Genomic DNA, 27819 nt, shown 5'->3' with positions numbered 1-27819 from the left:
AGTGATCGTGGAGCCCAAGAAAGTAATGCAGCCCTTGGGCCATAGAGGCGTGGGCTGTGTTGGGCGTTGCCCAGACCTACATTGGGTCCTGCCTCCGGAAGGCGGTCGCCTCAGCTCTCCTCCTGGGCGGGCCGGCGCTGCCCACCTTTCCTCCCCATCCCCGGACACGGGACTCAAGGCGGCTTAGGGAAGAGAAGATGCACGGGCAGCTGCAAACGGGGCTCATCTACACTTTTCTTATCTCTATGGCGGGGGCGGGGCAGCCGCCTCCCGAGCGGCAGAAAAGGCGGCGCGCGGGGGAGCCTCCGCGGCTGCGCAGTGAGGGCCGCCCAGGCGAGGCGCTGTCATGTCTGTGGCCGCGAAGGAGCAGCTGCTGCGGGAGGAGGAGAAGGGGAGCCGGGAGAAGGTGAGGCTCGCTCGGTGCGGGCGGGGGGGCGGGCGAGGGGAGCCCTTCTCTCCGGGCTTGGCCTGGGGGGGGGGTGCAAGGAAGCCTCTCCACAGCCCCGCCCGAGAAGAAGCGCTTCCCCTCCCCCCCCGCCTCTTTTCCCCTCAGAGAAGCGCTGCTCTGTCAGGCGGTCGCATATTTTGAGGGGGGGGAGGGAATGCGCGCGACTTTTACCCAACTGAACCCCCCCCTTTCGGAGGCCAAGGCGCGGAGCAGAAAAAGGCCTCCGGAGTCCGGGCTGACGGCTTCCAGGGAGCGAGTCGGTTCCGCTTCGCTTGTGGACGGGCGTCGCGCGACGGCAGCGCTTCCGGGGAGGGGGCCGCTTACCTGCGCCTGCCTGCCCGTGTGGACGCGGCCGGCCCGCTTCCTGACGGCACCGCTTACCTGCGCCTGCCTGCCCGTGTGGACGCGGTCGGCCCGCTTCTTGCGCGCTGTCCGGCTCCCTCATGCAGTGCCCCCCCCCCGTCAGACTCCTTTTCTCCTTTTTTTTTATAAGATTTTTATTGGGTATTTTATACTTATAACAAGAAAGACAATAAAAAAGAAAAAAAAGCAATACATAAATTCAACAAACAATACATCCACAATAGAAACTGAAATAAAAACAATACAACAATACAGTACAACATACAAAAAAGAAACAAAAGTAAAAACACACATCCAAATTTTATATCCACATCTTTCATTAGCTTATTTCCTCTACTTCCTCACACCTCCCTTTTTTGTATTCTAGTTCAAGTTATCTAATTCAACAAATCCTTTCCCTCTTCTTCAATTTAATCTTTAATTTATCATAATACAATTTAATTTTCAATTTCCCAGTTTAACGCATTAACACTTAATGCTCATATCATTCTTAATAACCCTTCTGCTAAAACCGTGTAACTTCATTCCAATATACTTCTAACATTCATTAATTTTACAGTATTTTTGTAAATATACTTTAAATTTCTTCCAATCTTCTTCCATTGACTCTTCTCCCTGGTCTCGGATTCTGCGGGGACTCTGCCTCAAGGGCGGAGCTGCCCCACCGCGAGGAGGGGGCAAGGTTTGCCTTGGGAAGCCCCGCGAGGCGCTTCTCGGGCTGCACCTCCAACACCGGTGGGGAGGAGGTGGGTCGGGATGCAGTCCGGACACGGGGCGATGCGCTCGTAGGAAGCTGCCTTCCACCATGCCAGGCCTGTGGTCTGCTAGCTCAGTACTGCTGGCAGGGGCTGGCCGAGGGATTCAGCCCAGACACTGAGGTCCAGCGCCGAGGGCCTTCTGGCGGTTCCCTCATTGCGAGAAGTGAGGTTACAGGGAACCAAGCAGAGGGCCTTCTCGGTGGTAGCGCCCGCCCTGTGGAACGCCCTCCCAGCAGATATCAAGGAAAGAAAAAACTATCTGACTTTAAGAAGACATCGGAGGGCAGCCCTGTTTAGGGAAGGTTTTAATATTTAATGCTGTATTATTCTTAACACTCGATTGGGAGCTGCCCAGAGTGGCTGGGGAAACTCAGCCAGATAGGCGGGGTATAAATAATAAATTACAGTGGTACCTCTGGAAACGAACGGGAACCGTTCCGGAGCCCCTTTCCATCCTGAAGTATACATAAGATGCGACTGCGTGTCTGCACGCGCAGGTCGCCTTCCGCCGCTTCCGCGCATGCGCGTGACATCATTTTGAGCGTCTGCAAACAATGCCAGTGAACTGCAGCCCATCTCCAGTCAGTTTACTTTTAAAATTTGTTGTGCTTAAATGCAAAGAACTACTACCATTATGTTCAGTTTAGCCTAGATCATTGGGACTTCTTGTGCAATCCTCTGCAACTTTACTTGGAAGCAACTTCCACTGTTTTCAGTAAGGCTTATTCTTAGGAAAGTGTGCATAGAATTGCAGCCTAAAATTTATTTTGTAGAACGTATATACCATTGATTGATTAAAAAAAACCACACACAACATTATGCTGTACCCACATTTTTAATATGCCTTCATCTTAACATCAAGTCGCCCTCAATTTGTGACCCACATTTTTATGTTTTTAATAGAATAATGCTTAATAAATCCTTACAATACATATTGTGGTTCCCCAGATGGTGTTGGACTGCACTTCTACTCCCATTATAGTTTCTGACTGCTGCCAGTTGAGTGTGTTGGCCGAGGCTAATGAAACTATGATTCCAACAGCACTGGAGCCCTACAGCTTTCCTACCCTGTTTGCCTGGGATCATTAATCATTAGCCTGCAGGCAAGATCCACTCTGAGTAGGAGTAGCCTTGCGTTGCGTACCACAAGTGGACATGCTGGAAACCAATCTGCACGTAATGTGAAGTGATCCTAAATTGCACTATGAACTTCATGCATAATTTGTTGCTTATTCTGGAATAGAGTGTTATCTGAGCGGAAGCTGTTTCTTTTGTCCAGTATCCTCCCCCCCCCCCCAATATACTCTGCAATATATATTGTTTTGACAACAGAATGTGCCTGGGCAGTTAAGATAAGTAACTTCAGAATAGCTGTATAAACCTTTTGGCAATTGAATGTGCTGACATGGCACACAGTCTACGGGCAACTCCTGTTTTGTGTGCGTTCAAAGAGTGCGTGACCGTAAATGCTGGAGTTGTTTTTGGACCCGGAAGTGGGCAGGGTGGGCTTATGCGCACTCCACTGACGCGTGTGATGACCCAGAACGTAACCCCCACACAAAATGGGGGTTGCCTGTGTATACATGTAACTTCAGAAGTGCAGGAAGCCCTGATCCAGCTAGGTGACAGAAGTTAGGGTCTATTTTTTTCTTAAGAGTTTCAGAGCATGGAACAATGTAGTACATCAAACAAGCAAGAATATAACACAAAACAAAAAGAAAATCTAGCCAGTTAAACACTCCAAAAGGCAATAGAAGAAAATTAAATAATGGGTAGGGTGGAAGAGGAAAGGGTAGAAGATTGAGATGATGTAACAGCTTCCCCCAAAATGCGTTTTGAGTTCAGAGGGAGGCTAATTACATTAATTATTTACATAACATAATTAAGTAATTACCATAATGCTACATTAATAAGGAAGGGGAACCAAATTGGTTGAACACTCTGTCCGTTTGAGGCTGTTGAGCACCAAGCTTCATAGGTCTGTTCCTCACACAGGGCAACATACAATATACCAGGCTGTAAGTGTAAAGTCAGATGAACCTGGAGGGGGGAAGGGATGTAAAATATTAATTAGTAATTTGTCTGTTTTCTGCATGGCAGCAGGCAGGCTTTTCTTTACCCTAGACCTGCTACAATACTGAGAAGTCTAGTGCAGACATGGCTAAGAATTTTTTGCCACGCTCCCTGTTGGTCCAAATTCGTAGAGGCACATAGCAGCAGCAAATGTGACGACCTGGACATGACCATACTTGTGCACACATTTTGTGCACACGGGTCACAGACATGCATACATATAGACAGGCGGTACTTGTATGCACTTTTATGTGCCTGCTGCGCCAGCATTTGAAACTAACCGGGAGCCAGTCGCCTTTTGGAACTAAGGAGCGCCCCCTTGTGACCAAGTGGAGATAGAAATCTTGCCACTTGTTTGTGACAGAAATCACCACCACAGGAGCGCAAGAGTAGTGTTCCTTGCTGACTAAAATAGCTGAAAAGCTGTCACCAGCTATTGAGCTTTTGGCATTCCCTTTCAGCGCTGCTCCCCTGAAGCCTTTTCAGGGCTTTTTCTCAGCTTGAACTCACCAAAACTCAGTTTCAGCACCTCTCAGGTGGGCGCCATTGCCATTCTGAGAGAACGAGTGAGGTGTTCATGGTGAGTTTTGGCACCTCTTTTTCTAGGAAAAATAGCACTGCGCCTTTTGATGTGCTGAAGAGACTCCCTTGTGGTACTCTTGGCATAAGTAAACAAAACTCTTTCACATGGTTAAATGGATTCCTTCTCACTTGGGAGCTGGGAGCGGGATGAACAGCTAACTTTGCAGGTAGCAACTGAAGACCAAAGCAAACTGTCCTTCTGTGGTCTGGCCATTCCCACTCTCTACCCAGCATTCAAAAGGCAATAGCAACTCATTTTCCAGCCTGCCCACCCTAACCTCTCCCTCAGCCCCTGTCTGTCTTTGCTCCGCTGTTTCGTTTTTGTTTCCTTTCCACTTGGCTCAGCTTTCAGTTCCTTGCTCCCAGATAGATGACATCTGATTTTTCACATTGTGATATATCACTATTAAAAAATTCCTTCCAGTAGCACCTTAGAGACCAACTAAGATTGTTCCTGGTATGAGCTTTCGTGTGCATGCACACTTCTTCACATACCAAGAACTAGTGATATATCACTAGTTAACCATCACAATACAGTACACCAATATATTACAACGTCTGAATTAAGGAGCAGCAGCTGGGCTGTGGAGGGAGGGAAGGTGCAGGCAGGCAGAGGAGCTCTTTCTTGGACTTCTTCTGCCAAGGCCACCACAACGTGAATCACTCTCTCTGGTCCTTCCCAGCAATCGCCACCCAACAGTCCTGCACGCTTGCAAGCTCAAAATTTTTGAAACTGTTGCCGCGATCTGATCTTCAGACCGGTTTCAGACAATGTATTGATACATCACACAGCCCTAGTTATGACTCTGATTTCCATATATATATATATATATATATATATATATATATATAGTGGAACTCAGAGAGAGACCTCAGTTGAAGATCTTAATGCACTAAGAGTGGTGTGGGAGGAGGTCATCATCATACATGGGGGCAAGCAGTTTTGATAAACAATGTTGAAATTAATTCTAGCCCTTCTTTTGAAATAAATTTTGAAATAAAATTCAAATTAACTTTCTGCCAGTCCTGCATAGGCTTCTCTGAGATTGCAGTATACAGTGGTACCTTAGATTACAAACGTTTCAGGTTACAGACTCCGCTAACCCAGAAGTAGTACCTCGAGCTAAGAACTTTACTTCAGGATGAGAACAGAAATCGTGCGACGGCAGCGGGAGGCCGCATTAGCTAAAGTGGTACCTCAGGTTAAGAACAGACCTCCGGAACGAATTAAGTTCTTAACCAGAGGTACCACTGTAATTCTAAACTACCTAAATGTCATGCTGCTCCTAAGGAAAGAAAAAAAAAGTAGTTTTATCTTCCCCACCCCCAAGTCCTGTTTTTATTCAATTGATCTTATAATAACCCTCTCATATATTTTTCATGTATTGTTACTGTTAATGGTTACAAATAGAGATTGAACTCTGGTAAGGACAATTTTTTAAAGAAAAGACAGCCGTTCCATCTCCTCCCAGAGATGCGTTCACCTTTTCACTTAAGTGGGTCTTTCCTATCAATCACAGGTTGCAGCGCCTGTTCAAGTGCCCAGTTAGCAACACCCCTGGTGCCTGCCACCAAAGGACTCCTCAGCAGCAGTACCACAGTAAATAGGTGACCCTAAGGTTGCTTCCAAATAATTCCTATTCCTATCCCATCCTCCTAGCTGAGGTTTGACGGATAAGGACTTGGTGTAGGAAGCTGTTGATGAGATCTCCAGCCCTCTAAATTCCTTCTGCTTTCATTTCAGATGAGGTCTGTGTCTGTGGATCTAAATATTGACCCTTCACTCCAGATTGATATCCCTGATGCTCTCAGTGAAAAAGACAAAGTGAAATTCACAGTCCATACTAAGGTAAGATGGCAGGGAAGAAGGATAATTAAATTTGGAACAAAGCTACAACTTTGCCATGATTCGTGATCAAGGTAACTTCTGTGAAGTTACAGATTAGTGAACATGGCTTGGAAAATAGCCTTACCTCACATAAATTGAAATGAAAGCATTTTTATGCCAATTTTTAAAAAGATGATGTGCTCTGTCTCTCCAAAATTATCTCTTGGGAAATCTTCCCTCTACAGTGGACCCCTCGGGTTATGTGCCTCTCTGGATACGTAATCTTCAGGTTGCGAAAGCGGCAAGCCCGGAAGTATTTTTACAGGTTTCATCGCTCGCACATGTGCAGAAGTGCTCTGTCGTGCCACGTGTGTGCACAGAAGCGGTGCCTCTGGTTACAGATTTTTCAGGGTGCGCATGGACCCCCCCGGAACGAATTAAATCCGTATCCACAGGGTCCACTGTACTTTTTATTATGATATTTTCTTTTTTCACTTGTTTCCATATACATCTAAATACCTCTTGTACTGATCAAGATTGAGCAATGTATTGAAAACCATCTGAAAATCCGTATATCATGTTTCAGACCAAAATATCCATTTGTATAAAATTCAAAATGAACCATGGCCAAAATAAGCTGAGGTTTTGTTTAAATTGAACAAAAGCACTATTTCAGGGATGATGAAATATTTTATGGTACTGGGTTGGGGTTAAGAAATTTAAGATACTGGTTTTTGGTTCATTTGTTTAATCTCACTTTATATTCACACATTATATTACTGCTTTTAATAACATGTAGTAATTCAGATTTGATTTCAGTAAGTGGGGGGGGGGGAGAGATTTGTGTCTGTAAACGTAAAATCAGTTCAGTTCTTTTCTCTTTGTTTGTATCTTGACTTCTAAACAGTTTTTGAGGGCAGTTGTGCTGCCTGCATGGATCTGAATATGGGATATAGTTGCAACAGCAAGTGAGGAAAGCTAGGAGTGGAGTTTTGTGTAGAAGGGCTGTAAACTCCATTTCTGGCATTCAGAACAGATTTCTCATCTCTTGTCTCAGGATCCTTTAATTTTACACGTGTTTCTTTACACCCGGCTCCAGTTGGTGGTTCTCAGGGTTCTAGTTAAAAAAAAAAAGTAGATCCTACAAACCTGAAGTCTTCCCACCCATGTTCCAGCTTAACAGTATCAAAATCCTACACTATTTATTATTTTTATTTTTTGTATTAATGAGGTCCAAAGGAGTAACTGATTTCTGCTTTCAGACTACACTGCCAGTTTTTCAGAGCACAGAATTCTCCGTTACAAGACAGCATGAAGATTTTGAGTGGCTGCATGACACATTTATTGAGACAGAAGAGTATGCAGGACTAATTGTAAGTACTTACAAAATCTGATTTAAAATGCAGACATCTTCTCTAATCAAGGAAATTGCAAACAAGTAATTCTGTGGATTCTGATTTTTTTGTTTTAGAATTCCATAGTACTGATTCTTAATCTCCAGTGTATATTGGTATATATCTGTAGCCTTGAAACCCATTTCAATGCATGAGGGGGGTTCCTATGGATATTATAAAATTTATTATTATTATTATTATTATTATTATTATTATTTGTTTTGCTGCAGTTCTGTACCCACTTAACCAGGGATTAAACCCCATTGGGTTCAGTGAGACTTCTGAGTAGACATGGGTAGGATTGCACTATTAAGTAACCACATTTCAACTCTTTACAGTAACTTATTTTGAGTTTATCAAATAATGAAACCTTATTGAGGTCAGCAAGATGATAATTTAATGAAGTAGTGATACTTCATTGGTGGATTCTTTTCTGAAATTCCCTCCAAAAGGAGATCTGGGAAGAGCCAGAGATGTGGATCTTGCGGAAGTGCAGTTAAATTCTTCTTTATTTTGCTAATCTTTGAATTGTGTGGTTTTCTGAGTTTTCTCCAGTTTTTAAAATAAATTTTATTGTACTATTGTTGGTTTGGATTTTTTTTAGCTTGTTGGTTTTATTGAAGACTGAAGTGGCTGAGAAATGACATATATGTTTAGCAGCAAGAGTGTGTGTATGCTTGTGTGTGCGAGAGTGCCGTTCTCAGTTTTAGCTCCAAGAGCATTTGACATCCCTCAACAAATGCCCCTATTTTTTGTGCTAAAGGTTTCATACAAAGGCAATGAGATTGTCAGGACTTCTCACACTTCAAATTTCATCATTTTATTTAAATTAGACATACAATACAATACTACTTTTTTGAGATGCAGTTTTGCATTTACTTGCAATGTGCTACGTCTCCACCACTGTCTATCCTCAATCTCCGTCCCACCAGATCTGTAGCTACAGATTTGCCCTTAGAACACTCTGAGTACATTAGTCATATTTTAGTTCATTTCACATCTTTTCAGCATTTACACTGCCGTTCTATAGAGAAATATTGTTATACTATACTGTACCTAAGTTATTTATTTATTATTTACTTTGACAATTTATATTCTACTTATTTACAGTAGGAGACACAATACAATTAAACTAAAAATGACTAAAAGCTATTCTTTTAATTCTATTAAAAATGAATAAAAAAGTCTTCAGAAAGCACTGGAAGCTCAACAAAGAGGTGGCCTTTCTGAAGGGATTTCCATAGAAATTAGATGTTTGACTAGCAGTGTTCCTGTAGAAATTGCTAGACAGTAGAAATTACTGAAGTTCTCTTTTTGGACAAGGAGGTTCCTAACAACAGATCTTTTTGTCTAAGATTCCTCCAGCACCTGCAAAGCCTGACTTTGATGGCCCCAGAGAGAAAATGCATAAGCTTGGGGAAGGAGAAATGTCTATGACAAAAGAGGAATTTGCCAAAATGAAGCAAGAGCTGGAAGCGTGAGTGTGATCATACTTAATGAAAAGACCCTCTATATCCCTTATAAATGTTTGCTTGCTGACAAATCTATACGAGTGCAAAGAAGGCTTCTGAATTATCAAGACTCTACAGGTTAAAACAGCCTAGTAAGTTTTCTGAATTTGCATTGTCTTCCCACGCCTCTGCATGGTTTGTTAGTTTAGTTTAGTTAGTTTGGTTTAGTTTAGTTTAGTTTAGTTTAGTTTAGTTTAGTTTAGTTTAGTTTGTTGCATTCATATCCTCCCTTTATTCTAAGGACAATATATGGCCCTGGATAGCACAGTTAGTTAGAGCATGGTGCTGATAATGTCAAGGCTGCACGTTTGATCCCCTTATGGGACAGCTGCATATTCTTGCATTGCAGGGGTTAGACTAGATGATCCTTAGGGTCCCTTCCAACTCCACAATTCTATCATTTTATCCTCTCAGCAAATCTTGTGTGCAGGTTTGGCTCTGAGGTAGTGACTGGCTCAAAGTCACCCAGTGAAAGTCCAAGTGCCAATGGGGATTTAAAGCCAGTTTCCCCAGTCCTAGTTAAAAGCTCATGTTATTTAAATCTGTTTATGCACCACTATTTAGACAAATTGTCATTTACAAGCTTAAGAAAACTTATAACCTAATTAACCCTAATTTCAATAAAGCTACAATACATGATAGCAGTCTGTCATCCAGTATTTGTGAAAGGTTGGGGTAGGCGAATTCACCATTCTCCAAAAAGAGAATAAGACCTGTCTTGGTAGACTATTCCAGAGCATCAGAGCTGCTACGAAGAAGGCTCCTCTCCTGTTTGAGAGTAACCTAGGCTTCCCATAAGACATGTTTCAAAATAGGGTCTCCTCAGAAGATCTCAAGTGCTTGGAAAATTTGCACATTCTCAGAGATTACTAGAACCAAGTTGTTGAAGGTTTTAAAATTAAGAACCTGTGCTTTGGATTAGGCCTGGAAATCAATTTGGGATCCAGTTTGAAGGCAGAGTTGCTGTTAGTGTGAATGTCATCTGTCCAACTAGCTGGTAATCAGTCTGTTCTGGAAGGAGTTAACACACACACAACAAAAAGAAGAGATAGGGAGCCTGTGGCTGTACAGATCTTGATAGACCATTCTGACTGGATCAAATTAGGAATTGGAGTCAGCAATGGAGGGCTACAAGGTCCCCCATCCCTGCCTTGAATGATCTGGCTTGTAGACTCTTTGATACAGCATTGTCATTGGAGACAGATATGTATGGTGGCTTGTAGCACCTTTATCAGCTTAGTGTCACAGTCGATCTATGAGCCTGTCATGACACAAAGCCTTGCAGTATTTTTTTTTAGTGGGATTAAAGGGTAGGTCTTAAGTCTGAAAGTCTGAATACAGTGGTGCCTTGCAAGACGAAATTAATTCGTTCTGAGAGTTTTTTCATCTTGCGAAGCACCAATGTGTATTGACCGTTTCCCATAGGAATGCATTGGCAGTTTAAAAAAAAAGGCGCAAGATGTTTCGTCTTGCGAAGCAAGCCCATAGGGAAATCCGTCTTGCGAAGCAACTCAGAAAACGAAAAACTCTTCCGTCTTGCGAGTTTTTCGTCTTCCGAGGCATTCGTCTTGCGAGGTACCACTGTACTGATTTAAAATATCAAGATATGGGTGTGTGTGAATACGCTAAAGTTCGTATCTGGATACAAGAACCAGTGCTTTTTTCTAGGGGGATGCAGGGGTACCCTAAATATTTTGTGAATCTATGTTTGGCCTATTGAGGGGCAGTATCTCAATATGAGTAGGAAAATGAGAGTACCCCTAAACATTTTCTTAGAAAAAAAAGCTCTGACAAGAATTGTATGTGATGGAAGTCATCCAAGTTCAGCAAGGGAGATGAGTTTGCTGTGAAGCAGGTGCCCAAAGTCCTGTTTCTGGGGATGGTCTATAATTCCAGTCTCTGGCTGTGCGTGTGGTTCCTACTGCCAGATCGGGACCCATGCACATAGTTCGAGGTATATGGTCATTGCAGCCACTGATGGTACAGGTGGGTGGGAGAGTGGCATTTAATCTGTCATCTGAAATGTAAATAAGAAGTTATGGCATTCATCATTGAAAGCAATTACAGTCATACCTTGGTTTTCGAACAGCTTAGTTCTCAAACCTTTTGGCTCCTGAACGCTGCAAACCCGGAAGTGACTGTTCCGGTTTGCGAACTATTTTTGGAAGCTGAACATCTGCAGCCTCCAGTTGGCTGCAGGAGCCAATTCTGCAGCCAATCAAAGGTCGTGCTTTGGTTTCCAGATGTTTTGGAAGTCGAATGGACTTCTGGAACAGATTCGGTTTGACTTCCAAGGTACAATTGTAATTGGCTGCAATTGGCTGTGATTCCTGAGGGGCAGATGACGCTTTGGGTCTCTTCCAGCTCCTTGATTCTATGCAAGAAGATTCCTGCAATGCTTGTATGCACAGCCCACTACAATGCAGGTGAACATTAGGCCGAAGTGTGCTCAAAGTGGAGCACATTTTTTTCCATTCCAATATTATTTTTCTTCCAGGGAGTACCTTGCGGTCTTCAAGAAAACCGTATCGTCACATGAAGTCTTCCTTCAGCGAATTTCTGCCCACCCTCTTCTCAGCCAAGATCACAACTTTCATGTCTTCCTTGAGTATGATCAGGATGTAAGGCACATCTGCTTTTCATTTATTTACACTATTTCTAAACCAGCCTTCGTCAAAAATATCCCAGGATGATTTACAGATCATTAAATTAAAACATCAAAATTCATAATTAATAAAAGCATTAAAATATAAAATCAAAATTCTTCCATTTAAAACAATCCAGACAATTACAAGAACCACTGAAAGAATCAAGCCCCAAAAAATCCTGTCAAAGGAAGGCAAGACTGTATTTAAGTTATATACAACTTCACATTGCTTCCGTAAATAACACCTATTTAACTTGAGGATAGCTGAACTATGGAACTCCTTGCCACAAGGAAAGTGCTGTGGCAAAGAATTCAGCAATTTTTGAAACAGGATTAGAAATAATAAAATTATGTCTGTAGTTGCTGATTGAATATGCCAAACTCCACCTGCCACAATTTTGTAACTGGCTCTGTTCCTGTAGTGCCAATTTGTCACACGTAATAGCTACCACTCTAAAGTGGGCTCTGTGGGTAGAATGCTGGAAATGCATGGGTTAGGGTATGGTGCCAATAGCACCAAGATCACAGGTTTTAATTCCAGCATAATGATAATGAATAGTTTATCACTGCCTAACGTGTCTCTTTCCCTATCTCTCTTAGCTAAGTGTTCGGAGGAAAAACACAAAAGAAATGTTTGGTGGCTTCTTCAAAATTGTGGTGAAGAGCGCTGACGAAGTTCTGTTCTCTGGGGTTAAAGTAAGAGTTCTTAAAGCTAGATTGTCTCTTGCGTTATTTTCCATAAATCTGTATGCCTGCTTAGTTACTGTATTACTAGCATTTAAAAACCTTTATTCCAGTTGCTCTCTTGGATTTTAATTGATTTCATATAAATGCTGTTGTTGTTTTGAACTGCTTTTATATTTATTTTTTAAAAAATCTTTTTATATATGCAATTGTTTTAACTCCTTTTTTGTATGTTAACTGTTTTATTGTAAATCACTTCAAGACTTTCTGGCATGAAATTGTGCAAATTGCGTTGCTAAGAGCAAACACGTAGGCTCATTCTTTAGCAATGGAGTGGGTTGGAGGGGGGCAAATTGGGGGCTCCAGGACACCATGAATTCATTACTACTGTGAGCACTCCTCTGCCCTATTTTTGGAGGTATAGACATAACAACAGCCCTGCTGGATGAGAGCAAAGTGCCAGCACTTTCCTTTCCACTGTAAAGTAAAACTAACTTATCAGGATTTTTTTTATGGGGTAGGGAACAGAGCTGAGGGAATGGAGATTGCTTGTGCAGTGAACTTATCAGAGCAGGACTTTTAAAGTGTTTTTCTTGTTTTAAGGCTGATTATTTTGAAAAGATTTAAGTAACTTTCAGGTAAAAGGGGGTTGGGGCTGTCATAATTCTGCACACATACACAGACCTTCACATGATGTTCACTTGTTTCAGGGAAGGCTTCAAGTAGCTAAATATTTTGTAAATGATTTCAAAAGCCAATCTGCCTGCATTCCTACTAAAGAGGGTTAATGTGAAAGTAACTCTAGCCGAATTTTCGCGTTTTCTTGGTCAAAACACTAATCATCCGAAAATATCTTTCCAGGAAGTAGATGATTTCTTTGGACAAGAGAAGACGTTTCTTATAAACTACTACAACAGAATCAAGGATGCATGTGCAAAGGCAGAAAAGATGACAAGAGCTCATAAAAGTAACTTTTTCACGTATAGAGACACTTGAGTATTTTCTAAATACTGCTCAGTTCAGAGACAAGACCGAAAGTGTTTTGTGTTCTTTCTCAACAGATGTTGCAGATGACTATATTCATACTTCGGCTTGCTTAAATAGTCTGGCTCTAGAAGAACCAACTACCATTAAAAAGTAAGTCCATTCCATTCCTCTTCAAAAATAGCTCTGGCAAAGATTCTCAAACTCTCATTGTACACAGGTTGTACATTGACAATAAAGGTATTATTATTATTACTTTGTCACAGTGATAAAGGCCACTAAGTAGATGTAATGTGTCAGATTCATCATCTGCTATCCTGATAAGTTTTTTATTTTATTTAAATGGCAGCAGGACATGTTAGGGGTGACACAGTTGAGACCTCCTGTATAATTAAGCCAAATCAAAGACCTGAAAACAATATTAAAGGGAAGTTAGAATTCAGAATATTAACTTTTGGTGCCTTCTGTAAATTTGATTAGTTTTCATGCTATTTCCTTTTATTTTTCTGCCTTTGATATTCACTTTCTGTATTTCTTTCCTATTGATTCTTTTTTGCAAGTAGGTGATATCCAGCTTAGGGAGTTATCCAACTGTACTGTTTCACTAGGACAAGAACTTTCAGCTGTTCAAGAGAACCATCCCCACTTCTCCCTGTGCTGCCACCCCCTCCCAGCTTGACCTTTGAATCTATTGCAGGGGATCCTTCCCCTCTCTGGAGCAGATTTACAGGGCGTGCAGGGTGAGGAGAGGGTGAAGAATTTCCATTGCACAACTAAGAATCCTTGCACCAGTGGAACTGTTCAGTTGGATACTTTCCCATGTCATTCAGCATAGACCTATTGATTTCAGTGGGTTTTCTCTGAGCATGATGAATGTTGATATCACCTATTGTCTGTAAATTTCTTTGTTCTTTGTTTTTGTCTTAATACTATTGATTTCTCAACTGGCAGCTAGCTGCTTCTGCTCCCTGCATTCTGCTGTTCTTACCCTCTCATGTAACAGCAATTGACTCCTGTGGATTCATTGGGCTGTATTCAACTTAATTGTTGCCCTAGCAGAAACCAGTGTAATGATTCCCACTAGGGTAAGACTGCCCTTGCTTCTCCTTGCCACCCACGCCCTGATCTGCTCTGGAAGGTCTTGAGAGCCCCCAGAACAGCATACAGAGCGAGGAGAGGGGAGAACATTCCATTGGGCAAGCAGAAATGCCTGTACTTATGGAACAATCTCCTTAGAACCCTCATACCTATGGGACCACCTCTCCTGGTATGCCCCACAGGCACAGAGGACCTTACAGTCTTCAAACAAATACATCTTGGAGGTCCCGGACCACAGGGAGGTTAGGCTGGCCTCAACCAGAGCCAGGACTTTTTCGGCTGTGGCCCCGATCTGGTGAAACGCTCTGTCACAAGAGACTAGGGACTTGACATCTTTCCGCAGAACCTGCAAGACCGAGCTGTTCCACAGGCTTTTGGCCAAGGCACAATCTGACAGAACTCTAGCTCAATGGTTGCCATTAATTTGATTTTGAATTGATTTTAAAATGAATTGATTTTAGAATGCTGTTTTACTTTTATTGTTGTTAGCCGCTCTGAGCCCGGCTTCGGCTGGGGAGGATGGGATATAAAAAAAAAATTATTATTATTATTTTTTATTATTAGCGCTACTTTGAATGCAACCCCTTATGGTATTTTTTGCTGCCAGTGAAAGGTAAATGTAAAGGACCTGTGGACGATTAAGTCCAGTCAAAGATGACTATGGGGCATGGCATTCATCTCGCTTTCAGGCCGAGGGAGCTGGCATTTGTCCACAGACAGCTTTCTGGGTCATGTGGCCAGCATGACTAAACGGCTTCTGGTGCAATGGGACACCATGACAAGTGCCAGAGCACACAGAAGCACCATTTACCTTTCCACCACAGTGGTACCTCTTTATCTAGTTGCACTGGCATGCTTTCGAACTGCTAGGTTGGCAGGAGCTGGGACAGAGCAATGGGAGCTCACCCCATCATGGGTATTTGAACAGCCAACCTTATGATCAGCAAACCCAAGATGCTCGGTGGTTTAGACCGCAGCGCCGCCTGCTGCCAGTACAGTGCTATTCACTTGAGTGTGCTGTCACCTACTGATACAAAAGTGTTCTGAAACTCAGGTTTAAAATTTTGCAACTGTACAATTGCTGGACATTCTATTCCAGATCCATGTATGTTTCTAGTTCTTTGCACCAGAACAACACCAGCCCTCATTCTTTTTCTTTGGGGTCTCCTTTTTGGGCCAGTGGGCACATCTGGAATTTTGAGAGAGTGCTGTGGGCTCCAGTCACAAAATGGCTGCAGTGGGGTTTGTTGCCTAAACCAAAATGGCTGCCTTAGCTAAGAGCAGAACAAGAGGCAGGACTACAGAATGGCACAGGCATGCCCCATTGCCCCACTCCAATCAGTTAGGGGGAGGCACTACATCAGGCACCTCCACATTGTCCCTCTGTTCAGAACAGAAGTGAAGGTGGTTGTCCAGTCTGGGCATCCAATGAAAAGGGAAAAGGGAAAGTGTTCATTGTAGGAGAGAGGAAATCAGGGCTAATAGGGACTGAGCACGAAGACCAAATGTGTTGTGCACTTTTGAGACTTTTTGGGGGGCACACTGATGCTTGTGGGCTCCATGTTAGCAATCTCTAATCTAAGTTGTCTTCTAGTATTATAGTATCTTCCTCAAGCATAATTCCTGACTCCTCTCTGTTGGACTTATTTATAGTGATGAAAATTGAGTTCCCTCTGGAAGACTCTGCTAAAATTTCATTACTGCCTAGCAGGATGCAGTAGCATGAATACATTCACCAGATTATCCAGTTAATGAGGTGTGGTAGCTTCTGTTGGTCAGGAATGCCTGCACCTCTTGTCTTTCGTACGGCTTCATCTCTCTACTGTTAGTACCTCCTTCCTTGCCCTGTGTTCTTCTGTGTCGTCATAACTGGAGCCTTACGGAACAGGCCAATCTGTTCAGGCAGGTAGAATCAGAATCTAGCCTTATATAAATAAGCCCACAAAAGTTACTCGCAGTGCCATGTCTTTTACATGCCTGCTAAGGGGCTAGTAGCCTGTGTCACTGTGCTGGCCATAGAAAAGGGGGAGCACTCTCCTTCCCAGCCAGCATGGAAACACAGACTAAAAATATTGCTTTCCTCCAGGTAGACTGGTGGAGGTGATCCAACCTGGAGGTTTCTATCCTGGTTGTGGAGGAAAGACTTTCCTCTACAGTTAGCACAGAAGCCAAATAGTTTGGCAGAGGAGGTGTGGAGCTAGGTCACTGCACCTATGAATTTAACCACTAACTTGGCAGCCATAGCTGATGTGGCCCAACTCCTTGCCCCAGTGCAGGAGGTTTGCTGCTAATATAAAGCTATTGGTGTGAGTTCAGGGTTTGGGAGATACAGTTAACATTCTCTTCTCACCCTATTCCTCCCCAGGTACTTGGTGAAAATTTCTGAGCTCTTTGAGAAACTCCGGGTAACTTTTATTTTATTTTATTTTTTATTTAAAATATTTATATCCCACCTTTCCCCCAAAAATAATCCAAGACAGTAACATCCCTCTTAAAAGCAATCAAAACACTTAAGATTGTGTTGTAAAACATAAGTAGCATAAAGCAGCAAGATAAAAATGTAATCTACAGAAAAAGCAGCAGAAGACAAAACAAAAAAACTACAATGGCACATGTCATCAGTATAAAACCATATCGATCAGATGTCTTTCTAACATGGAAGGTATTTGCCATCTGACAAACAATTGTAAGGGAGGGGTCAACATTCACTTCATCAGGAGGGACTTCCTATGAGAAAGCCTCTCCTTAGACACAGCCTGACGGACTGCGCTGGTCAGTTGGGACACACAAGGGGGCATCTGACCATGATCTTAGTGCAGAAACCTTAGTGCAGTACCTTTAGTATCATTAGCTTAAAAACCACAGGCCAGTTCAACTAAGAAGGTGCTTTAGCAGGAACCAGCACAGCAAACTGACTCGGGGGTGTGTGTTGGGGTCTGGAGAACCCAGTGGCGTAGCGTGGGGGGTGCAGGGGGGGCCGGCCGCACCGGGTGCAACATCTGGGGGGGCGCGCTCACACTCGCATCTCTCTGCCCCTACCTGGCTCGCTCACTCTCTCTCACTGCAGTGCTGGCTGTGCAAATCCGATCCGAGCCGCCGGGTCGCCACCCACTGTGGAGGGGGGGGTGCCAGGCGTGCGGTGCGGTGCGGAGAGAGAGCGAGGGACTATCTGGGGGAGGGACAGTGCAGCGGGGGGAGGGAACAAATTACTTGCCTTGCCCCGGATTAGGGGGCGCAAATTACTTGCCTTGCCCCGGGTGCTGACAACCCACGCTACGCCACTGGAGAACCCCCAGAACAGTGCCTGGCGGGAGGAAAGGGAAGAATGTTCTATCAGCAAGCTGAAGTGCTTACACTGACAGAACCATTGGAAAACTGCAACGTTCAATTCCTCCCCATAATGGATGTTAAAGATTATTGCACCCTGAACCAAACTGAGTTTCCAGACACCTTTTCAAAGGAAGCCCCACTTAGAGTGCATCCAGTAAAAGTAGTCCAGACAAGGTGTAACTAAGACATGTGTTTTCATGGCCAGATCTGTAGTTGGTGTACCAGCTTGCGCTGGGCAAAGGAATACCCACCGCAGCTGTCACCTGAACATAATTTGTCAGAGTTGGGTCCAAGGGTATTCCAAAATAATAACCTGTATTTAGTGCCACACAGCTTGAACCCCTGTTTCTAGAGCAGCAGTTCTATTGAACTGAACCCTACTGATGTGCACACCATCTTGTGTTTCTGCATGCTCTGTTCTGGATAACTTTGTTGATTTGTTGGATTATTGGGGAAATGTGTGGTGTGATAAGGTTTAGCAGCTACAGTGCCATAAAGTTCAGTATGCCTGCCTGCCTGCTGACACAGAGCACCATAGTTATTCCTGGATTAAGCTTCATTTGTTAGCCTACAGGAAGTCCATGGAGGCCCCAGGCACTGATCCAGAATCTCAGCAAGGTTGAACTTTGAGGCACCCCATAAGCAAATGACCAAGGTGTAAAATAGAAGTTCCCCAGCACTACTGTCTAGAACAGGCTTCCTCAACCTTGGCCCTCCAGATGATTTGGCCTACAACTCCCATGATCCCTAGCTAGCAGGACCCAGTGGTGAGGGATTATGGGAATTGTAGTCTTAAAACATCTGGAGGGCCGAGATTGAGGAAGCCCGGTCTAGAATCATATCCTCAAGTCACTCCTGTGTCCTTGTGTGGGTCATTCAGCAGGGCAGCCAAGGTTGTTTCCATTCCTAAACAGCCCAAAGCCAAATTGAAATGGAACTATTTATTCTGCAGAATTTAACTTTTTTTTCTTAAAGATGCTACAGCCAATATGCACTAAATTTTAAATTGTTTGTCTATACAGTAATTATGTTTTCTTCTCCATAGAAAGTAGAGAATCGTGTTTCTTCTGATGAAGATTTGAAACTATCAGAATTACTAAGATATTATATGCTCAATATAGAAGCAGCAAAAGTGAGTCCTCTCTGAACGTTTTCTCCAGTACTTACACTATGAGAACAATTTGGCTGAACTTTGTACCACAGTTTGGATAGCAATGCTATCAAATCAATCCACATGATCGCAATCTGAAGGTTGAAATGGTACCAAGATAATGGGGAGACTATGTTCATTGTTGATTGGGTACATTTTTTTTTCATTGAGGTTCAGAACCTCTTTGGCTACTCCTTAGACCAATTGCCACACCTGGAGTTCACGACCTTATTCAACTGCTTCTAATGAGAAACTTGCAGCCCTTTCTGATTCAGCTATATCACTAATCATGAAAAAAATCAGGATGTTGCAGTACTCAAGGCTAACTTATTGCATCCCAGCTTCCAGCATCTCTGAACCTTGGCCCTGCTTGCTTGGACTGATGGGAGATGGGAGTGCAGCATCATTTGGAGGGTACCACATTGGGCACCATGGACCTAGATTGGCAGACTTGTGCTAAGGAGATAAGCTTCATATCTCTGCTTGGCTACGACTCCCGAAATGACTCCTGAATCAGTTCGAAAAGCAAAGCACGGCTTCTGATTGGCTGCAGGAGCTTCCTGCACTCAATCGGAAGCCGTGTCAGACCTTTGGCTTCCAAAAAATGTTTGCAAACTGGAACACTCACTTCCGGGTTTGCAGCGTTCAGGAGTCAATTTGTTTGGGAGCCAAGCCGTTCAAGTACCAAGGTACCACTGTAATAAGGTTTATCTTAGACTTCTTCAAAAGCTCTTTGTTCATTTCGGAATGCTTCTTGAGATATAGATCAGGCTGCATATCTGTATAACATGGGGTATAGCTTTGAGTTAAATTCTCTGATCAAGAACTGTTTTTTCTTTCACTCAACCTATTCAGGATCTCTTGTACAGACGTACACGGGCCCTTGTGGAGTATGAAAATTCAAATAAAGCTTTGGATAAAGCTAGGTTGAAAAGCAAAGATGTCCAATTGGCAGAAGCACATCAGCAAGAGTGCTGTCAAAGATTTGAGAAACTTTCTGAATCTGCAAAACAAGGTAAAACCACTTCAGGACACCACATTAAGGCAAAGCTTTGCAGTGGATGTGCCTGAGATGTTATTCCAGAGTTTTTCAGTCTAGAGTTTACTTGCCTTGCAGAAAGATGTAACTTCTGCTTGTCATATGCAGTCTATCTAGGGTGTTCATGACTTTATTCCCTAGCAATCAGCATAGGGATAAACATTGAAATTGCTCTGAAGTGATGGGTGGGATCTCATTTTTCTGCATCAAGTTCGACAACCAGCATCTGAATCGTGGGGATGGCAAATGGAGTCTGGCCCCCTCAGTAACTGTGTCGAGCTTTACAAGAGCATGATTTGTCTTAAAGGTGAGGAGGCAGGAAGCTTATGAATTCTTCGATGGCCTCCCTACCACTTTCCTTGTAATTTGAACACTGACCAAGAGTACTGGATTACCTGATGGGTAGACTTACATTTTGCAAAGCAAAAAAATGAGTTTGGGGTTTTTTGAAGCAAAATGACACTTGATATCCCCCCCCCCCCCAAAAAAAAAACAACGAGAAAAAACCCAAAACAGCTGCCATGGGAAAAATCAGAACTTTGTTAAGAACTTTTATTTTATGGTTTAGTATTGTTTTTGTTTTTGAATTACACATAAGGGTAACGATGATAATTTCTGTTCTTTAGGTCTCTAAAGTTTTGCCCTACTGAGCAAGAATTGAAAATAACCCCCCCCCCTTCACCCAGTATATTCTACATGTACATGCTCTGCCAGCACTGAGCTATTTCTGTGAATGAATTTTGTTGGTTTGATTGCTATTTCCTTTCTTTATCTCTACAAAATCATTCTAAATTTATTACTAGGGCTAACACTAAGAGTTTGGGACAAGTATTCATTACCTTCATCCCAGACTTTTGATTCAGCCGACAACCATTTTGCACGGGGGTTCCTTTCACGGCCCCCGCATGCATTGGAGGAACACGTATGAGCCCACCCCCATTACGCCCTTTTAGTGACGTGTTAAGTGATGTTTTCAGGTCACTTCCAGGTTTGGCACCATGGATACATCCACGATCATGCATCGTTCAGGCACACACATTCATCGGTCGCTGCGTGCATTTCCCTTTCCATAGTGCCATGGAAATCTTTCAGAAAAACTGGGTATTATTTGGAATAATATATCAGCATGTTTGGCACTTATTTATAGTTTGACAAAATGGGTTAATTCAGTTACCAAGTTTCTCAAAAGACATAAAACATTTTGCTGCCTGTAAAAGTTACTCATTCCTGTTGGCAAGTACTCAACATCTTTATGCTAATGATTTGTTCATGTGTTTATCATTTAACTCAATTAAAATGAAAGTGGCTTAAGCTATTGGAGAACTAACTCTACTCAAATGAATTCCTACACTAATGGAAGTCCATGTGTGTTAGGTTCTGGCATGCAAGCATTCTTCTGTAGTAGCAGCACTCTTCTCCTACCCAGCCCATCTGTAATGCACAGGGTAGACTCTTGCTGGTGTGTCCGCCCACCCCCCCATTTGTGCCTAATAATGAAACTGAAAACAATTCTCTCCCCACTCCATTAGAATAATTTTCAGATTATACAAAAATATTGTAGTGATTTAAAATTATTTAAGACGATAAGACCCCCACCAGAGTCCATCTCCAAGTGATTTAACGTCTCTGTTCTCCCAACGGCAGAACTGATCAACTTCAAACAGAAGCGAATAGCAGCATTTCGTAAAAATCTAATTGAAATGTCTGAGCTCGAGATCAAGCATGCAAAGGTACGTGTTCTAAAGTAAGACACTGGTTGGAGGCTGCCTTAACTGTAGAAAATATTCCACAGTATGCATTTGGGGGCAGTTCAGCGTATTTGTCCTTTGAGGGCTAGCAAGCAAGCCTTTTGCAATATGAAGGCTGTCCGGGGGGGGGGGGGGGCGTTTGCTAATTAAGTAGTTTGATTTAGATTAGTGTGTTTTATGCTGTCAACCAAAACTTTCAATATCACTAAATAAGCCCAGAAGTCTTTTTTTGGCATGGTAAAACTTTTCAAATATGGACAGAAAACTTGTTTACTGTATTTTTTGCTCTATAAGACTCACTTTTTCCCTCCTAAAAAGTAAGGGGAAATGTGTGTGCGTCTTATAGAGCGAATGCAGGCTGCGCAGCTATCCCAGAAGCCAGAACAGCAAGAGGGATTGCTGCTTTCACTGCACAGCAATCCCTCTTGCTGTTCTGGCTTCTGAGATTCAGAATATTTTTTTTCTTGTTTTCCTCCTCCAAAAACTAGGTGCATCTTGTGGTCTGGTGCGTCTTATAGAGCGAAAAATACAGTAAATTTGTTTCAAAGAACTTCTGTGCCACTGCTTTTCTCTGGGTGCAGGGAGAACTTGTATATGTCTGAATTGAGTACTCTGACCTTTAAGGACATTCTCATAGAGCCTTTTATATGAATAAGAGTCAGCTATGAAATGGCATGGTTTGTTTAGGAGGAGGGACTACTGGAGCATATAATTAAGAGCAAGGTGCCCAAAATCTTGAGAATTCACACTGCGTTGCCATATCCAGGGGGAGGGATGTTTTGTTCTTATTCTTATACAGAAGACCTACTTCATGTGTCTACTTAATTTTAAAACCTCCAAACAAGTGCTTGAAGCTCTTTCATGTCCAGCCTCAACTCAGGAAGGTCATGGTCTGAAGAAAGGAACCTGCTAGACTCAAGGCTTCCCATGCAATTTTGAGACCTCGTACAAGAAAATCCCAATGTCCGACCATACACCTCCACACAGTGGCAAAGAAAGCTTAGTATGCTCACTCATGATCTATCAGTGCTTGGAAAGGTCATTTTTAAAAGAATCTAGTTCTGGTTCATCCTGTCCATACAGGAACTAGTTCCAGTTTATCCGAATGAACCTTTAGTCCAGAAAATTTTTCTTTTCTGCAAAAGAAAAATAAATCAGCATTCAGATCTTATAAGCTGCTGTGATGAAGTATAAGGTCCGACAGTGAAACAGAGGTCACAAACAATAAGTTGTCTGACAAACAGCATACCAACAGGTGAAGCTTTCCCCCCCAATTGGTTTCCCATACCAGAAAAGACTTACCCTGTTTAATATGTTTCAGCCACACAGCTGTTAAAGGCATAAGGCATCATTCACTTTGTCCCTGTCTCTGTATTACTTGTTGCAAGTTGCTCCTGTTGGAAGAGAGCAAACGGCTTCAGCAGGGAAGATAAAGAAAACCCCTCCATCTGATTGTTTAGAAACAGTGACTAAGACATTAGCCACAGCGGCATCTCTATCTGGCTAATAAAGTCATACCGTGTTGCCTCCACACTTTGTTTCCTAACTTTCTTTACTGATGCTCAGTAGTGTTTTTTTTTAAAAAGTAACAGCTAAGAGTTTGGCAGGGGGAGGTATTGAATGTGAAGATGAACTAGAAATCATTCAAAGTTTTGCACCAAAATGAATTTAACCCACCTTTATAATATTTATTATTTATACCCCGCCATCTGGCTGGGCTTCCTCAGCCACTCTGGGCGGCTTCCAACCAAGTATTAAAATACAGTAATACATCAAACATTAAAAGCTTCCCTAAACAGGGCTGCCTTCAGATGTCTTCTAAAAGTTTGGTAGTTGTTGTTTTCTTTGACATCTGGTGGGAGGGTGTTCCACAGAGCGGATGCCACTACCGAGAAGGCCTTCTGCCTGGTTCCCTGTACCTTGGCTTCTCGCAGTGAGGGAACCGCCAGAAGGCCCTCAGCGCTGGACCTCAGTGTCCGGGCAGAACGATGGGGGTGGAGATGCTCCTTCAGATATACTTTAGTTCACCTGGCAGTTATAGTAACTGCATCTGCATAGAGCTACAGTGTTGAATTTATGTATGTAAACTACCAAACTGACTTCAGTATTTCAGATAACAAGAAAAGCACATTGAACGAGACTATTTGAAAATACATTGGATTATCTTATTCTGTGGTTAGGTTTGATGGCTCCCTGTCTCCTCCACCTAACGGACTACTTCTTTTGCCTTCCAGAATAATGTTTCTCTCATACAAAGCTGCATTGAAGTGTTGAAGAAGAACTGAAGGCAACTTACCTGTGTGGGGTGGAGTGAGGAAGGCACTTGGAAATTGCACTCAAACGGCCGCATGGGACTGTTTCTAGCTTGGTTTCTCTATACCACCTTTTTCTGGCTAAAAACCTAACCAAGCTGACACTAATGCATTGATCTCAATGATTAAAAAAAATTGTATTACATATAGATTTGCTTGAATTTCCACTGACGTGTTAAACCTCAGGGTAAGCAAACAATATGTGTATGAGTTTGATAACTGGTAAATTACTATTGTGGAAGAAACTGGTTTCTGGAAAAATGCCTTAGCACTGGAAATGAGTTTGTGCAGTGGAAGATTTGAAATTACAATCTGTCATGGTGCCTGTTGCATATATACCATAACCCAAATATCTCTATTTCCATGTGCAAATGACTACAGCTAATGCTTTGCAGTTTTGTAAGGAAATGCATTAACATTCAATTTCATAAACCTCTACTGCAATATTTTTTGATTGTGTATGTACTCTTGAATACAAAAATAAATGTCTACTCTTGATTTATGTAGCATTTAATTGATGTGGAGTCTCCTTTGCTCTTGCAACAGTAATAGGCATCTATGTCCCACGTCTGTTTTACATACTGAAATGTGCAGTGTGACTCTCGTTCCACTGGCTGAAGCGTCTTAGTACTGCAACAGAAAAAGATGAGTTTATTTGATTTGATTTAATAATTGTATCCCACTTTTCCAACAACAAAGGTGGCTCACAATAACCACAATAACATTAAAAAACAAACAAACATTGAAATCACAATAATAAATTGAAACAATGATTAGGTAAAGGTAAAGGGGACCCCTGACCATTAGGTCCAGTCGTGGCCGACTCTGGGGTTGCGGTGCTCATCTCGCTTTATCGGCCAAGAAAGCCGGCATACAGCTTCTGGGTCATGTGGCCAGCATGACTAAGCCGCTTCTGGTGAACCAGAGCAGCGCACGGAATCACCATTTACCTTCCCGCTGGAGCGGTACCTTTTTATCTACTTGCACTTTGATGTGCTTTTGAACTGCTAGGTTGGCAGGAGCGGGGACTGAGCAACGGGAGCTCACCCTATCACGGGGATTCGAACCGCCGACCTTCTGATTGGCAAGTCCTAGGCTCTGTGGTTTAACCCACAGCGCCACCCGAATGATTACTGTTCAATAAAGTCATAGTAATTCATAGATTTGCCAGGATACTTCCTAATCACAAGAAGCCTTACTCCACAACAGCAGCAAAATGAATTAATTGATGGCTTGGAAACTACATTGGTATGTCACCAGGGGAGTCCACAACTTCCCAAGGAAGGCTGTTCTAATGTTGAACAGCTCTTAATGTCAGAAAGTTTTTCCTGATATTTAGTCAGAAATCTCCTTTCATGTAACTTGAAGCCACTGGTTTGAGTCTACCCTCCTGGTGATATTATACCAGTTACCTGTCATCTGCACTAACTGAAAGTCTGTTTCTGGGGCCAATGTCTGATATTTAATCAAACTCCATTGAAGCAGAATTTTTTCCCCTGTAAATGGTTGCTGTTTGTATTATTTTGGAACAATAAACTTTATAATTTTCATCATTTGTCTATATGATAACTCATGCCTCTCTATATATGATAACTTAATGGGTGTGTTTTTGTATTTTTCTGTAATGTAAATAAAATGTAATGCCCTCCCCCGAAAGATGGGGAAGTTAAGATCTGAGGCATCCTATCTCCTGGCCAGACACCATTGTCTGTTCATCAGCACCTAGATACAAGCACCATGGCTACTGCTACATACCTAATCACACATTTCCATCCATTTGTGAACAGGGCTGCATGAACTACAGAGATGGTCAACTTCAGCGCCTACCAAGTTAACATAACCCAAAGCAGCAGGTGAGCAAAACCTTAGCTGTGGAGTGTCTTGACTGTCTCTAGAGCATAGCGGGTAGAGTATGACACCTGGTTTCAAATCAGAGAAAGGACTGTGGATCAGTGTAGAGCACATGCTTTGCATAGCAAAGGCCCCAGATTCAGTCCTTGGTATCTCCGGGTACAGCTGGGATAGACTGGAATCCTGAGAGCTGCTGGCTCTCACATGAACCTGACCTTTGGTGAGTTTGTAAGTAAACCATTTTTAACTTACCAAATGTGTGGTATTTTTCTATGCTAGGGGAAGGAACTTACAAGGGTTAGAGGTCAATATGTTAGAGGTCAAACTGCTTACATTTCCATGCTTTGCTGCTTATTTTAAGTCTCTCCTGGGGTTCTCTCACCAAAGAGAACTTGGATCTTGGCATTCAGGAATTGTCCTTTCACACCTATTTTTTCTTGCCACCAGCAATCTGGATACTAGACTTCTATTAATGCAGCCTAGAATTGCAATACCTTTTTTTGCTTCTGCATTACACTGTTGTCTCATGTTAAGCTTGTGGTCCACTAAGACCCCTAGATACTTTTCATATATACTGCTGTCAAGCTAGGTGTCCCCTATCTTAGATTTTCTTCTGCTTATTCCTGCCTAAATTTGCCCCTATTGAAATTCCTTTTCTTAGTTTTGGCCCAGTTTTCCAATCTCGAATCTCCATTCTTCTGAGGTATTGGGTACCCCTCCCAATTTGGTGCCATCTTCAAATTTGATGAGCATCCCATCTAGTCCTTCATGCAAGATGTTTATTAAAGATGTTGGACAACGCTGGGTGCATCCCATTTGTCCCTTTCCTTCCCAGGAATGCAAGGAACTATTGTTTGCAACATGTACTTGCTTGTGACATTGCAATCCAGACTAGCAGTAGTGGTGACGGCACAACTGCACAACACAAGGAACCCTTTTGTCAATTGTCAGTGAAAGATCTAAAAAGATTAGGACAAAAGACTACAAATCATAACATAAATGTAACATCTTACACATTTTACAAGAAGTCATATGCCATTGTGAGGCAGTCTCTCTCTTCCCCTCCTTTAGCTACAATGAAGGGTCTGTTGTGAGCATGAAAATGAGATCTTTATATACACACACCAGGTGCAGAATTTAGCACAAATATACAGTAATAGTACACTATAGATAATAGCCTCAAGTGACTGTTGGGGATGCAGTGTAAAATATATAAGACACCCACTTACACAAATATACAAACACACCTTATAGGTGACATAATGAGCATGCCTCCTGATTATATGTATGCTGTCAAGTGTGCCAGAAGTTGTAGCCTTTGTATGGAAACACAAAACCTAAAAAAAAAGGGGGGGTTGGAGGCTGCGAAGGGGGAATGGCAGAGAAAAATATTCCTGAATTAGGGTTAGCTGGTACAAAAATTGGTATTGTGCATAGGGCTCCATGGTCCACCTTAGCAGACATCTCTCAATCTCCTCCATAACAACTCTGGTTGTTGGGAAATGGGCCGCCGGCTGCAGCAGAATAAACACACTGTCTCCATAAATACAAATACAGTCCAGTGCTCACACAGGCAGGAACTTGGCAAGCGTCATGCGGGGTGTGGGAATATGCGTGTGCACACAAGTAAATATTGCATCTAGAAAAAAATATGGCTAGAATCAGATCAGGCATACTATTTCTGGCTGAGCTGGTGCCTGAATGGTGGTGAAGCCTGGGAAGGCGTGGCCTCTGAGAAACTTGCATCCCACCCCTTGGGTCTACTCTTCTGTTTCTTAATGGGCATCCTGGCTGTCCATCTAGGGATACTTCTTCTTTGGCGATCACTCGTAGCCAAGTAAGATTGTCTTCCATGAATACAGTTTTAACAGACAGTTTGTAAGTGACTTGTTGTTTGTTGTTGTTGTTTACTCGTTTAGTCGTGTCCGACTCTTCGTGACCCCATGGACCAGAGCACGCCAGGCACTTATGTCTTCCACTGCCTCCCGCAGTTTAGTCAAACTCATGCTGGTAGCTTCG

General features: G+C 42.7%; 1 protein-coding gene across 1 annotated transcript; it reads left to right on the top strand.

The window, feature by feature from the left end:
• The first annotated feature begins 173 nt into the window (after positions 1–173).
• Positions 174–24458, top strand: SNX5 (sorting nexin 5). Its single transcript, XM_083448774.1, has 13 exons — positions 174–406; positions 5969–6073; positions 7315–7425; positions 8802–8923; positions 11455–11578; positions 12205–12300; positions 13150–13255; positions 13350–13425; positions 16736–16775; positions 18746–18832; positions 19706–19865; positions 21534–21619; positions 23872–24458. The coding sequence occupies exons 1-13, from the start codon at positions 347–349 to the stop codon at positions 23920–23922; spliced, it is 1224 nt and encodes a 407-aa protein (XP_083304900.1). The 5' UTR covers positions 174–346; the 3' UTR covers positions 23923–24458.
• Positions 24459–27819: the final 3361 nt, after the last annotated feature.

The sequence above is a fragment of the Podarcis tiliguerta genome (assembly GCF_965153285.1).
Source record: "Podarcis tiliguerta genome assembly, chromosome: 7".
Taxonomy (NCBI): Eukaryota; Metazoa; Chordata; class Lepidosauria; order Squamata; family Lacertidae; genus Podarcis; species Podarcis tiliguerta.
This window is presented reverse-complemented; position numbering and strand designations above follow the sequence as displayed.

What these genes read in the sequence shown, in the direction of transcription:
- SNX5 (XM_083448774.1), top strand. Translation starts at nt 347, where the DNA reads ATGTCTGTGGCCGCGAAGGAGCAGCTGCTGCGGGAGGAGGAGAAGGGG. An exon ending in GATGACAAGAGCTCATAAAA is followed by an intron (nt 13,256 to 13,349) that starts GTAACTTTTTCA and finishes CTTTCTCAACAG; the next exon opens with ATGTTGCAGATGACTATATT. An exon ending in TCGAGATCAAGCATGCAAAG is followed by an intron (nt 21,620 to 23,871) that starts GTACGTGTTCTA and finishes TTTGCCTTCCAG; the next exon opens with AATAATGTTTCTCTCATACA.